We start from the raw sequence: 14,150 nt of genomic DNA, 5'->3' as shown, positions 1-14,150 counted from the left end.
TCTTTTTCCTCATGTTCCTTGGGAACATTGATGGTAAGGATGAAACTTGATATTTGACTTGGGCAATGGACTTCTCCAAGAATCCTAGGAGTCTTCAGGAGCACCGGTGAGGGTCACACAGAGGCATTTTGTGTATAAGTCCCTTCAAATGGGGCTATATATTTCAGGGGCAGTTGAAATTCATGTGATTGCAGTGGTCATTGGGGATGTTAAAAGAAGCCACCCTGAATCCTCCTCAAAGCAAACTGGTGGACTTTTCTAGAGCAGAGGCTGCTGCAACAGAGACGGGCAGCAAAAAGAGGAGCCAGTTAAAAAATGTGGGTTGAGGAATGGCGTGCAAAAGAAAGTGCATAGCAGGAATGGTTAAAAAACATACATTAAGAAACATTCTCAGTCCAACGCCACAAAAAAGGCAGATTTTCCAGTGACTTAAAACCAAATTATCAAAGCTTGATGGAACAGGAAAATACACAAAACCCTCTAATCGTGATAAGGAACAGATTACGGGATCCCTACATCCCTCGTAGCAATTAAGCAGGGTGACCTACTAGACCAATGTTTCTCAACCTTAACAACTTCAAGATGGCTGGATTTCAACCCCCAGAATTCCCCAGCCAGCATTGAGAAACACCGTACTAGACAATGACTGTATCTGATTCCTTCTGGCAACCTTAGGAGTGATATTGGTTCACCAAGAGCTTGAATCATGACCCAGGGATTTCCTGAGACCCTGCCCCACACCTAACCAGGCTTTGGATTTCAATGGTGTAACTGGAAGTCCTACTTTGGCCCACCAGATTCTTGAATCGCACGTTCACGTGGATTTTTCTGGAGACTATTTCCAAAAGAAGATGCCTAAGGTTGCCATATAGTTCCCCTACTGATTCCAGGACTACTGAGCTTGGTGAACCTCCAGTCGAACAAACGAGTGTCGGAGTACCGTGGGCGTCCCGGAGCAGGGCAGTTACAATTAAACCCAGCTCCAAGGTCTTCTGGAGCAGCTGTTTTCAGAAGGTCAGCAAGACCACCCCAGCCCAAATGGGGGTGAATCCCTGGCATTGCAGGAACTCAGTTAGGAGGGTAAAAGGAAGAGAGAAAAAGCGTGCTGGATATCAAATATCATACCGAGGAGTTAATTTCCTCCTGATTAAATATACTAGAGACAACTTTATAGAATTATATTATATATTTGAAGAGAAAACCATGACCCCAATCTAGTACTCTGATGCAGGTACCTTGTTGGGCAGGTGTGTAAGTGTGTATCAGGTGTACACACACACACACACACATACACACACATAAATATTCCATGAAATATCCGTACAAGATCAAGTGTGGTATTGCCTAGGAATAAAATGGGGGAAGGGAGTGTTGTTCATCAAATTAATTTCTCTAGCACCACACATCCAAAGAACACAAAAGAACAGACTCTAGTTCTAAACATCTATTTCTAAAATAGAGTATATAGTAAAACAGATATTATACAGCATAATGTGGTATTTGATAAACAGATAAATATTTGCACCGCATAGGCTTTTTAAATAGTATATCTTTATCTATAGAGAATGAAAGCAAAATAGTTATAACCATACAGAAGGTGAGCAGAACAACACTGAACAGTAAGTATGACTCAGAAGCTTGAGACACAGATAATGACATAAGAAATAGAGCGAGAGAAAATGTGTACAGGCCATTACAAGTCCTTAAATTAGTAGTAAAATAAGGAGTTGGTTGATCAAGTTTAAGAAAGCAGTAAACAAGAGATTTGCATTTACATGCAGATGTCTACAATTTGTATGTCTTTAAATCTATGCACAAAAGTCATTGTTTTTATTGCTTGACATTCAGTTATGGCTAGAGTATTTTTAACCTTTATTTTGTACTTTGGAAATAAGAATATTGTTAAAGGTGCCATAAAATGGACAGCACTGAAAACAATTTGCAAATAAACCACCCTACCACTGCAATTCTTCTTACGTTTTTTTTTAAAAGCCTTGTCTGGGGTTTGTTAAATATGTTAAATATATTCCAATTGGGAAAATACATCATCGCTTGAAGCCTCCCGTTGGCTCAAACATCCATACAAAAACGCATCTCCACGAAAATGGAGCAAGCAGACAATACAAATACACGGAGAGAAGCAGCCAGCTAATGTCCTATTCATCAAAAGAGTGACCACTGGAGGTTTTCTTTTTACAAATTTTTGTTGCGTCAAAATAGAAAATTTTGGAATTAGGAAAATATATATATACAGTACCTCTGTGGTTTGTGAAATAAAATTCACGGTATTGCTTATGAATTTTCTGCATTTCAATAGGATAACAAATGATTGTAGGGTCCTGTACATTTATGCATCTTCAGTAAATGAGGCGTAAAGCATGCCGAGAGCTGCGGGGGGCGGGGGGAACGTGGATATTGTGAATTTCAAAGACAATGGGATGAACGTAAAAGGGTCACTAAATCTGTACCACAGCAATAAAATCTAAAACCAGAATATAAATAATGACTCTTCACTTGGAGATTCAAAATGCACAGGAGCTGAGGATTTCATTTTTGGATTCAGTTGACTTATTGCTCTGAAGAGTTAATATTACGCCCTGCTACCAATAAAAATCTGGTTGGTGTCTTTATTTATTTACACAAAGTAATGATAGGTTACATCTTATTTTATTTCTAGAGCTTCTCATATCTAATTTTTTTTTTTTTAATGTAGGACTAAGCTAATGCCCACGTACAACATGATATGCCTATATTCCTCTAAAAGTTTGCATTAGAGTGAATTATCACAATACAAATAAGAGTAAGATACTGCACGATGCTACCGGGACATCATTAATTAATAATCCATGAACTGGCTGATGGTATAGGACTTTGGTTGGGTTCCTAAACATGTACTTAAAAAAACAACCACCCTCAATTGAAGCAATGCAAAAGTAATGGATTTTAATGGGTCACACTGTTATTCACAAACTATGATGGTTTAAAATGTATTTGAATCAAAGGATGCTCTAACCCAACTGGGAAATTACTGGCTTTGGATGCCCAATAGCTTAATGTGGCTGCCTTGTCTTTCTGAAAATGCTATTTTTTTTTTTATCTGAAAAAGTACCAACAACGTCTAAGTGGGTAACACAGATAGCTCAACTCAGTATTTTATGCTAACTCGGCAAAGTCATAGATGTATCTAAGGCAGTGTTTCCCAACCTTGGCTGCTTTAATCGGTGTGGACTTCAACTCCCAGAATTCCCCAGCCAAATTCTGGGAGCTGAAGTCCACCCATCTGAAGGTTGCCGAGGTTGAGAAACCCTGGTCTAAGGCAATCATTTGGGAACTGGAGACGAAGTACGTGAGATGCTCTGCGTCCCGCAGCTTCATCCTCACTGAACGAGTAACCCATCACATTGCCCAGGTTTCCATGTAATTCCTCTGGCAGATTTTAGGATTCCCTCTTGAACTGACCTCTCTCCATCTCCACGGTCCCTTTGCCCTCTCTTTGATCTTCATCGATCACAAAAACCCCTTCTCATCCTTGGACCACTCTGGGTGCAACCTGTGTTCCTGGCCCTCCCAAGATCTGTGCATATATGTGAGTAAGCAAACCATTAGGAAAGCGTGCAATCTAACCCTGGAATAAGGACATGGAAGACATGGAATAATCCTCATGGTGGTTCACATGCCCATGAGGAACCCGAGCTGTGGGAAAGCTCTACCAACCCAACTTTAGGTACATTTTCCAGAATTCCTCATTTAGCTTTCTTGCATTGCCATCTCTGGAATGTCAGCCCGCTCGATTGAAAACTGGAGTATCTCTGGCCCTGAAATCTCGGGGCTTGCTAAGGAATCAATCAGAAAAGAAAAAGGTGTTTCCAGAAGGATTCTTCCAGCCCTTGCTGGCCTCAGAGGAGAACCTGAACCCAGACACAACCATAAAAATAAATGAGTGCTTCAGAGCTGCTTAATTGCTTGAGCAATTAAATTAGGTGGGGGAAAAACACAATACTAATTGATCGGATGCATGCGGTCAGATGCAGAGGAATTCAGTTATGTATCTGAGATGCGATTCCCTTTTCTTTGGCCTGTTAAATAAATTCCTAATTCATTTCCTTCAGAAGTCCTCCTGTTAAGAAACATGGAAAAAGGCAAATGATCCATGTCTTAAGAGAACTTCTCATTTCTATTTCAGCCTCCCTCCTTCAAATGTTTTGGCACACAATTGGCACTGGACTAGTGGCTACATATTTATATTAATGTTGGAATTACTCAGAGGGTTGTTACTACGTGATGCTTAAAATAATTTTGGGTTTTTTTTAATCAAATGAAAAACTTGTATCTAGCTAATGAACAGCATATTCCTCTAACTATAGTGTTTCTCAACTTCCGCAACTTTAATATGTGTGGATTTCAACTCCCAGAACTCCCCCACCAGCGTGCTGACGGGGGAATTCTGGGATTTGAAGTCCACACATTTTAAAGTTGCTGGGGTTGAAAAATACTGCTCTTATATTACTGTGGGCTTTTTTCCATAGTGTTTTTTTTTTAAAAAAAGGTTGCGATAAATCTATTTAAATAAATAATAAACACCTGTTTTTCCTTTATGTCTTATGCTGCGGAACACTGCCAGACTCAGCCGGTTGCAGCGAGTCGCAAACCTAGTAAAATAAATAAATAACAACAAAAATTAAACCAAGCCGCACCAGAGGTTGATTTTTGCATAAGGTTACACAATGAGAATAAATTTGGCACCCAAGGAAAACGTTCAGGACTGGTTCTCTCCCTGACCTGCCATTCATCCATTACAATGGATTTTCTACATTACATTTAGAAAATACAGGGTAAGTGGGCTTGGAAAATCTTGCCAGGTTCCCCCAGAGTCTCTTTCTTTGGGAAGACCACAAGATAGTACATAGAAATATTCAGGATTCTATGATTTGAAAAAAAAGACGAACAGTGGTTCTTCGAAATAAGACGTGCATTATGGGTCAGCGATAACGTAGTTCTCCAACCAATACTGTAAACCCTCTATGGTTGGCTTAGTGCGAATCTTTCACAGGGTTAAGTAGCCTAAAGTTGGGAACCTGGGCAACTGAGACCCCGCGGGGGCCAACCGGGTCTGCCCGGTTCAGTTGCGCGATGGGAGAACGCCGTCCTGACCCAGAACTCCCGGTCACCCTGGTGAAGCGTCTGAAAAGGTCCCTGAGCTTTAACCCAAACTTCTTGATTCTTGGGCGTCTGTTACCGATCGCAAGATGGATTGTCATTCACAGTTAAGTCCATCGTAAGGTGCTTACATGCCCTTCCTTCTTTCCCAATTCGCACAAAGGACGGTCGGAGCGTTTGCCGTGGACGGCAGGGCGTGGACGAGACGGGATTCGGCTTTTGGCAGTGGCGTTAGGAAGATTATCTGGCTGCCCCCTGACAACGAGACCCCCCAGCCCCCCGAAACCACGAAGAACAACAACGCAAAACCCCGTACAACAAATGTGTAATTTTCCCTGAGTAAAACCCGCAAGTGCTCTACGTTCATATTGCACTAGAGAGGAATGGAGAACATGTGCAAAAAAAGCAACACAGACCGAAGCTTACTAATACATCTTTTAAAAGAACTATTTTGCGATGTCCTCGCGCTTTATGGAATGTCGGCAACACAAGTAACTTCCTTTCAGCTACAACGGAACGCAAAACCCACCACCCGCGCCTCTGCTATGGCACATGCAGTGAAATCAAATGTTTTTTCCAAAGACAAGTAGACAAATCCCATCAACAAAAATAATACAAAGTTGGTTTGTTTTTTGTTTTTCTTTTTTAGAAAAATTACATTGCTTTCTTTCATTTTTTTTTTCACATTACAAAATCTTTTTGTTTGTTTACCTTTACACAAATCACATTTTATTGCAGGAATATTTCAAGTGCCACCAAATATTTATAGAAGGGTTAAAAAAATAGAAGTCTCTCTAAGTGGTCCAGACAAGGCTTTATATAGAATATTTTTTCCACCTTCTATTTTTGACTTACACATCTTCAACACATTTTCTTTATTCCATGGACACTTAATGGCCTAACGACAGCCACGCACACACACACCCCACGCATACAAGGGTACACACATTCAGACCTTGATATCCATAGGACAATGAAAAGCGCCATAAAAGGACAACCAAATTTAAAAGAATGTCACACATTGTGTCAGTTCATAATTTTAAACAATATAAACATGATTGAGACAGAACTGTGCCATCAAGGTTCAAGACTACACATCTTCTTTTAAGTCAGTGCAATAGGTCCACCAAAATGGGATGGGAGCCGAAAACCCAAACTAATTTTAACTGCCAGCTTTCTGGAGTTATCCTGGCACCTGCAGGTATAACATAAGCTTTGATATGTTACACCACAGAGCATGCTACACTTTATATATTTGAATTCCACCTGGAGTTTGTTATTCAACAAATAGACAAGGCTAGCCATCTTTAGATTTTAACGCTTATTCTCAGATTTTATGTTTTTTCTGATAGGGTTCCTCTCTGTTCTGACATTAAAAGTACATACTGCTGATTACATGCTGAATTTCTCAGCATCTTTCATAAGAGGATTATCAGCACTATTTTATCATTATCAGAACATAATTGGCTAATTGAAAGGAAATGATCAGAATAGTGCAAGCAATAGTATTCCCTGTGACCCTCTATGGAAGTGAAAGTTGGACTTGGAAGAAGCAGGATAAGAAGACTGACACTTTTGAACTTTGGTGTTGGAGAAGACTCCTGAGAAGACCATGGACAGCCAAGAAAACAAACCGATGGATCACTGAACAAATCAACCCAGAATTCTCACTCAAGGCTCAAATTATCCTACTTTGGACACTTTATTTGAAGACCTAACTCTGTGGAAAAGGCTCTAATGCTGGGAAAGGTGGAAGGAAAGAGAAGAAGAGGATGACCAGCAGCAAGGTAGATAGACTCAGTTACAGTGGCGATGGGAGTACTGTTGGAAGACCTGAAGGACTAGATTGAAGACAGACCACCCTGGAGAAAATCTATCTAATTGGTTGCTAAGAGTTAATAACAACTTGGTGGCACATAATCAATCAATCAATGAATCAATCAATCAATGTAAAGACCCAAATCCCTATAATGCTGGGAAAAGGGGAAGGAAGGAGAAGAAGAGGATGACCAGCAGCAAGGTGAGGCATTCAGTTACAGTGGCGATGGGGGCAGCGTTGGAAGACCTGAAGGACCAGGTTGAGGACAGATGGAGAAAATCTATCTAGGTAGTTGCTAAGAGTTGACACAGACTTGATGGCACATAATCAATCAATCAATCAACTGAAACGAAGACAATGCACCAGGACAGCACCATGGAAAATTACAAGCAACCAGAAGTTTCTATTATTATCCCTTAAACAAAAATGAGGCATAAAGAAGGTTGATTTCCAAACCAAAACTCAACTTCTTTATAGACGTGACTGGAAACGATGCAGATTCCTTGCAAATAATAGTGAACTCAATATTTAGTATGGTCTGTGTACATACATGGTCCTACAGAAGGCATGATAAAGTCAGTACGTTCTGCCTACTACCTTAAGCAATCCTTGCTCTTCTTTTGACTCAGCTTTTCCACTTTGTGCCTCTATTAAATGTCTGAGTTTACATGGCTCTTGGCCCATCAGCCAAAGAATTGAATTTTAACTAGATTAGCCTTTGAGACTGAACTTCGTCCAGATTTAAGGGAGGACTGTAACCCTTAGAAAGAATGGAACTGGCTGTTAGCACCACCTCCTCTGATAAAAACAGCAAATACTAGGGGTTGGGAAACCGCGTCCGATTTTTTTAGAATAATTTTTCTTCTCTTAATTAGCTTTACATCTGATTCTATTTGCATGTCTGGGTTGGGAGAAAGAATGACACTTGGGATCCTTCCAGAATTCCATTCGTGGGATCCTTTCCAAGCTCGGCATAGTCATAATGTTCTTTGCTCAGCCTTTCTTTAAATTAAGAAGTATATTTATTAGTTTACGAGAGGTTCCTTACTATACTCGAGAACTTGCTTGTAGAAAGGCATGGTTAAGCCCTGTGCTCTAGACACACCTATGAACCACTCAACTGTATCTTCCATACTTGGGGTATGGTGCAGTAGGCAGATCCTCGAAGATCTGGGGGGTAGCAAAAAGGGACATAGATTCAATTTTGCATTCCCTCAGTCCCTGATTGATTTGAACCCATCTCTGGACCCACGTAAGCACTTCAGTGCGCTCAAAGGTGACCATAACTGCCAAATTTCTGGCTCTTATTTGTAGATCCTTACATTGGGTTGCATCTAAAACATCTAGAACAGTGTTTCTCAATCTTGGCAGCTTTAAGATGTGTGGACTTCAGCTCCCAGAATTCCCCAGCCAGCCATGCTGGCTGGGGAATTCTGGGAGCTGGAGTCCACACATCTTAAAGTTGTCAAGGTTGAGAAACACGGATCCAGAAGAAACTCTCCGTCAGCTGGGCCCCTATTGCTTTAAAATGTTTGGATGGGTTCCTTTATGTTCACAGGCTAAGATTACATTAACCAATTAGACATACAGACAACTCATTATAGTCCATTATCAGCTCTGCTTTATGCCTGCTTGTTGACACACCGGATTCTCTCGTAACTATTTAAGCCTATATAAGCTGCAGCAAACTTTGACTTTAAAAAATAGGAGGGGGAGAGGGAGAGAGAGGGAAAAGTTTTATCCAAACATTTTTTGGGATGTGACCAAACTGGTTTCATAATTCTGAAGCGCGTTAAAAAAAAAGAGAGAGAGAAACAGGCAAAGTTGTATTTTCTGTGCCAAATAATTAGCAGGGCATTTCTCAATATTTAGGAAAATTCCAGCTGTTTACTCAGCACTAAACGAAAACTATGGAAAATAACAAGACTTGACCCCTCATGCAACTTTTATGAAGTACCATTTAAAAAGTTTAAATACCATTTAAATGGTAGTTAATACGGTTTAAAGACCATTTAAAAAGGTAAAATAGTAGCACATGGGAGAACGCATTAACCAATGAAAAAAGAAATGTTACTACCTGCTAGATATTATATATTCTTAAAAAAACCCAAAAAGCAAAATATAGCTTAGTAAGGTCTCAGTTTAACAGACCATTTGGGGGGAAGTAGTATCTTCTAGTACTTGCATATGAATTCAAGTTATCTGCATCAATGTACATCATTTGTGTAATTATACAACTGACTTGTATAATTGTACTAATTGTGTAATTATACAACTGACTTTGAACATGGATTCCTGTTATCTGCATCAATTTACATCATTTGTGTAATTATACAACTGACTTAATTCTAATATTTAATAAAGGATGAAAGTATTTTTCTCAATGGTGTTTTATCAGCCTAATAAAGTGATGTCTAGATAAAGGGACTTGCTAAAAACTTTGAGACAAGAAGAAACATCCATACGTATGCTTGATATTCAAATCATTGGGATGTTGAAGGTTGCTATATAAAATCTACTTCTAAGAAAGAATCACTTGAAGGGTTTGCTGACATTACTATTCTCCTGGAATAAACGTCTTAATCGCTTCCATTCTTGATGGCATGTTTACCATCGAAGAGGTAACTGGAATCAGAACTGAAAATGACCCTCAGAATGATTAGGGCTGCTTAGTAGTCAACGAATTAAAAATATCTAAGGTACATCGGTAAACATGATTCAAGATTCACCGCTAACGTACACTGCTTCAAGATGCAGGAAAGAGAAATAATTAGAATTAAATACTATGTAATTTGCTCCTTTAAATATGGGTGATTAAACCACTCTACCATAGAGCATTATGCAGGTCTATTTGGAAGGAAGCCCCGTTGAATTCAACGGGGCTTTCCAACGGATCAAAGTGCATAGGACTGCAGTCGTGGTCACTGGCTATAAGAACAATCCAGAAGACCAGGAATCTAACTGGAACCACACTTCCGACCGAGATAAGCTGGTATGGCCACATTTTGAGGGGAGGCCCCCCCGTGATTTTGAAGTGGTCCAAGGAGAGAATGGAATGTCAAAAGGGGAACCGGAGCCCAACTTGCAACTGCTCCCAACCCGTTTTTAGGATCAGGTGTTGCATCTGAATAGGATTGCTTGACTGGATTTCATTGGCCATTATGTAAATAATTCCTAACATTCAGCTTCTTATTCATGACTCTAGGTACGTGTGGCTAAAGTGCAGCATTTGGTAGGCATAGCATGAATTCAGACTGCTTGGATTTCAACATGGGGAGGCTCAAAACAGTCAAGAGGGTGGTTGCAACGGCGTGATCAAAGCCACCGGCTTTTTTGACCGCCTCCTATGGACGCCTCTGTTTGAAGCAGGTTGGGAAGTAAGTGTTTAACTAGCACTTCTCGGTTTACAAAGGAAGTAGCCATGGGTAAGAGCAGCTTTGCACAAGCAAACAGCAGTGTCACAATTCAGCGAAGCGTCGGGCTTCCATGCACTGAATACAGATTTAAATCCATGGAGACTACCCGTGAGAAAACATCTGTATGTACCCTACCTGTCTTGATATGTTGAATCTGTCTCTCTCCACCCCCCCCACACTCTCACACTCTCACACGCACACACTAAATGTAAACAAAAGTATTAGGACCAATATTTCCAAAACACAAGTGTCTAAATTTGGTTGTCGGAATCCATATTTACTCACCCCAGTAAATGGGCTGACTTTAAAAGATGTTACTAAAAACCAACACATTTTGTTAAGTGATTAAACGTAGCTCTTTTTTTTTTCTTTTTCCACAATCCCCACTGTCAGCAATCTGGTCTAAGCCTAGGGATTTCTTTTCCTCTTTTTTTTGCTCATCCAATGAAATCATCGTTTTCAGAACCAGAGAACAGTTTAGAAACTTGATGTCCCTCCTCCCTCCCTGCCCGTTCCACAAAACCCGCCGAAGGGGTTTCGGGACCTGGGCCAGCCTCTCCTCCTCCGAAGGAGACGTGGGAAATAGCAGCACAAACCCCCTTGCAGTGTCCTCTCCCTCCCAACTCGAATTTCTGGTGTACATGCAGCACAACACTGAACACGCCAGCATATAATTTAAAAGAAAAAGGTGCAAAATGAAAGTGCCTTATCAATTCAACAATAAAAGCTATACCAGTAACTACATTTTATATTAATTAAAACAATATATAAACAATATCGTCTCTTTTGCTATATATTGACTTCATGCCCATTTACCCTGTAATAGATTATAATGCTATTGCTATGGACTCTCATCGTGCCGTTTCGCCCCGCGGCAACCGTGGCACGGTGAAAAGACATCGTCCTTCATGAAACAATGAGCAAGTTGTGCAAAACCGATGATGCGAAGCCTCTGCAGGGCACACCAGTCGCTGGTTTCTAGCTGGAGATCCCGTTCTCGCGAACAGAACCTCGTTCGGTGAGAGTCTCGGTGGGCAGTGAGTTACAAGGACAGAGAAAGACCCTCCTCCTGCGTTAAGAGAGGCTGACGGCTGAGAAGTCCAGGCAGGAAAGAGGGTCCCCCTCGGCGGGCATCGCAACGACTGCACCAATGAGAAAAACAAGTTCAGCTCGCGCTTCGTTTTTCCCACCCTTCTGCCTGACTCCGGTTTCTGGAAGATGTGCAGTGTGCTGGCTCCCTACGTCTAAGCGGGGCCACGAAAGTGTCTCGGTTTCGTTTAATCTCTCTCTCTTTTCCTTTCGGTTTTTAACGTTCGTACCTCAGGCATTCTAGGAGTATTTAGAAGATACCTTTACCCTTCCATCTGCACCGTTGGCTCAAATTCTGAAGTGAACAACTCCTTGTACAAGGGAGGAAAGTGAAGTCGCACAATGTCTGGATATATTGCTCTAAACGCCATAAGCTTTTCTGTATGTCGTCCACACAGTGCTCTTAAGGTAGACACTTTGCATATTAGCTGTGGGGGGAGACGCGAAACAAATGCAATCGGTTAGAGTTCGTCCGTGATTTTTCAAGGGGGGCTTCGAGGTAGTAGCCATAAAAGCTTCTCAGTCTCCTTGCAAAGTGGTGGGGTGGGGTGGGGTGGGGTGAGGGCGGGAGGAGAACCTGGTGGGTTGCATCAGGGAAGGGGGGTGGTCGCACCAGGTCCCTCTGGTTTTGGTTTTATTGTTTGCTGCTGTTCTTGTTGTGAGCTGCCCAGGGTTTGGTTTTAAGACGGGCAGCTATCCAAATGTTCTAAATAACTGGCATACAAATAAAGCTGGAAGTGCTGGAAGACACAGCGTCTGCAACCTGTTCCTCTTGCATTCTCAGGGCCTGCAAGGCCACCAGGACTTAGAAAAGCCAAGGAACAAATAGAAGTGGTCCTTTCCCCATAATCAAATGTTGTCTTCCAGAAGCGTTATGGGTTATAGGTGAGTGTGGGACCCCTATGCTCATCTAGCAATAGCTACCTTATCCATGGCTATGTCTTCCATTGATAACCATGTCAAAGAAGACATCGTTTAAAGGAAGTTGGATTCCTCCCAAGAGGAGGAATTATACTTCATGCAATTTTAAGAAATATGAAGATTGCCCTCCCTAACGTTAAAATTGCTGCATAGCTGATGCTGAATTTCTAAAGAGATCAGTTCACACTCAATCAAATGCCATCCCTCAGATTGAGAAGCCTTGTACTCTAGTTCAGCATCTACAGCAACTCTAGAAGGAAGAAATACCTCATCTGTGTTTTCTAAATCATGATCTTCTTTTTCCCTTCTGCATCCCATACAAGGAGGTTTTATCAGGAGGGCCACCAGCCTCAGACCCTGCTAAAGTCTAAACCTCAACAGGAACGTTCTGACCACGACAAGTAGAAATATATTAAATCCTATTTTTTTAGATCCCAGAAAAATGTATCTTGCCACACTGTGGAATTTTATTTTATTTTATTTTTCTAAAGAATTGTGGCTAGCAATTTCTCATTCCTTGTTCATCTCTATTATTCGAGCTTATTAGAGTATTGTTGGGATTTCCTGCATCAAATTTTAAACAAGCATCATAAAATATACCATAAGAGATGGTGTTAAATCTGTTAAATGTTACACTGCTGGCCTAGCTGGTTAAATAGGCTTTAATGTGCAAAAGACCGGGGTAGATTAATTACCTTTGTTAATATCCCATCTTCTCGATGGTTTTTCTGCAGCACGTGCTGAAGCGCGAACTGAATTTTTTGCTGGAGCTTTTCTATTTTTACCTTTTCCTGAAGCCACGATCGATCTAAAAGAAAAGAAACGGGCATTTGGATGGTTCTTTTCAAACAGCAATCACAGTTTGCGGTGATTTTATTTCTTGTGTTGAAGCCTCGCGTAAACCCCACCACCACAAAGAGAGTGATCCAACTTCCGCGGTAGCGCACCCATCTCAGATGTCCCACCACCTTCGATTCCTTGGCAGAATGCAAGAGAGGTGGAGGAAGACTTGATGCTTCTCCATCCTCTTTCTTCCCAGAAATGGTCCAAATTTTCCCTGAGTTTGGGGATCAGGCAAAAGGCTTTAAGGTCCAACAGGTGTGGGAAGAGAGCTGCTGGGTTTACAAGCTTCAGGAGATCATGAACGAGCACATCAATGACATGGGCTTCCTCTACTGAAACGTCCATTTTACTTTCAGGATTACCAAGCTAAGCGATGAAGTCAGGTTTTCAATAACAGAACCTGCTGACTTTACGAACTAAACTAAATATATTGCTCTGAAGCAAAAGCACGCTATTTTGGTTCAGGAGCTGACAACATTCAAGTGGGATTTCATACTCCGGGAATATCACAAAGAGGTTATTTTGAAAAAACAAAATTACTTTTTAAGGATCATATCTTACCTGCAGATAGTAAAACAAATGCTGAGAATAATGCAATCTCGTCTTCAGTAAGGTGCAGAGAACATAAACTCTTTCCAAATTCAAAAACAAAACTAATGAAATCTTCACAGCCTGCCAAAATAAAACAATCACACAGGGTCTCTTCCAAATAATGCAACATACTTTTTGTAGGATAAAACACACTTTTCAGTTACTGCTTTTGCACTTAGAATACGAAAGTTTGCTTGGTATATTTTTCTAGACTATATACCCTGAATTTTCCAATTTAAATGTCAGGATACTGACGTATAATAATTAAGTCTCATATAAGACTAAAGAACTGGAATCAAATTGTGCACCTGTGT

General features: G+C 40.8%; 1 protein-coding gene across 2 annotated transcripts in view; it reads right to left on the bottom strand.

The window, feature by feature from the left end:
- Window positions 1–8,440: 8,440 nt before the first annotated feature.
- RORA (RAR related orphan receptor A) overlaps window positions 8,441–14,150 on the bottom strand; it is a 51,768-nt gene continuing 46,058 nt past the window's right edge. For both annotated transcript variants that reach the window (XM_088148312.1, XM_088148311.1), the window contains exons 8-10: window positions 13,807–13,917; window positions 13,098–13,210; window positions 8,441–11,909 (exon numbers count right to left, since the gene is read on the bottom strand). In XM_088148312.1, coding sequence (XP_088004438.1) covers window positions 11,745–11,909; window positions 13,098–13,210; window positions 13,807–13,917 — 389 coding nt within the window. In that variant the 3' untranslated portion in view covers window positions 8,441–11,744. The remainder of the gene's footprint in view (window positions 11,910–13,097; window positions 13,211–13,806; window positions 13,918–14,150) is intronic.

Source organism: Python bivittatus, unplaced genomic scaffold (assembly GCF_059951505.1).
Source record: "Python bivittatus isolate LINGU-HERP-01145 unplaced genomic scaffold, Pbiv_v1 ctg000530_np1212, whole genome shotgun sequence".
In the NCBI taxonomy this organism is placed as follows: Eukaryota; Metazoa; Chordata; class Lepidosauria; order Squamata; family Pythonidae; genus Python; species Python bivittatus.
The sequence above is the reverse complement of the archived record's forward strand: the minus strand, read 5'-3'. Positions and strand labels throughout refer to the sequence as shown.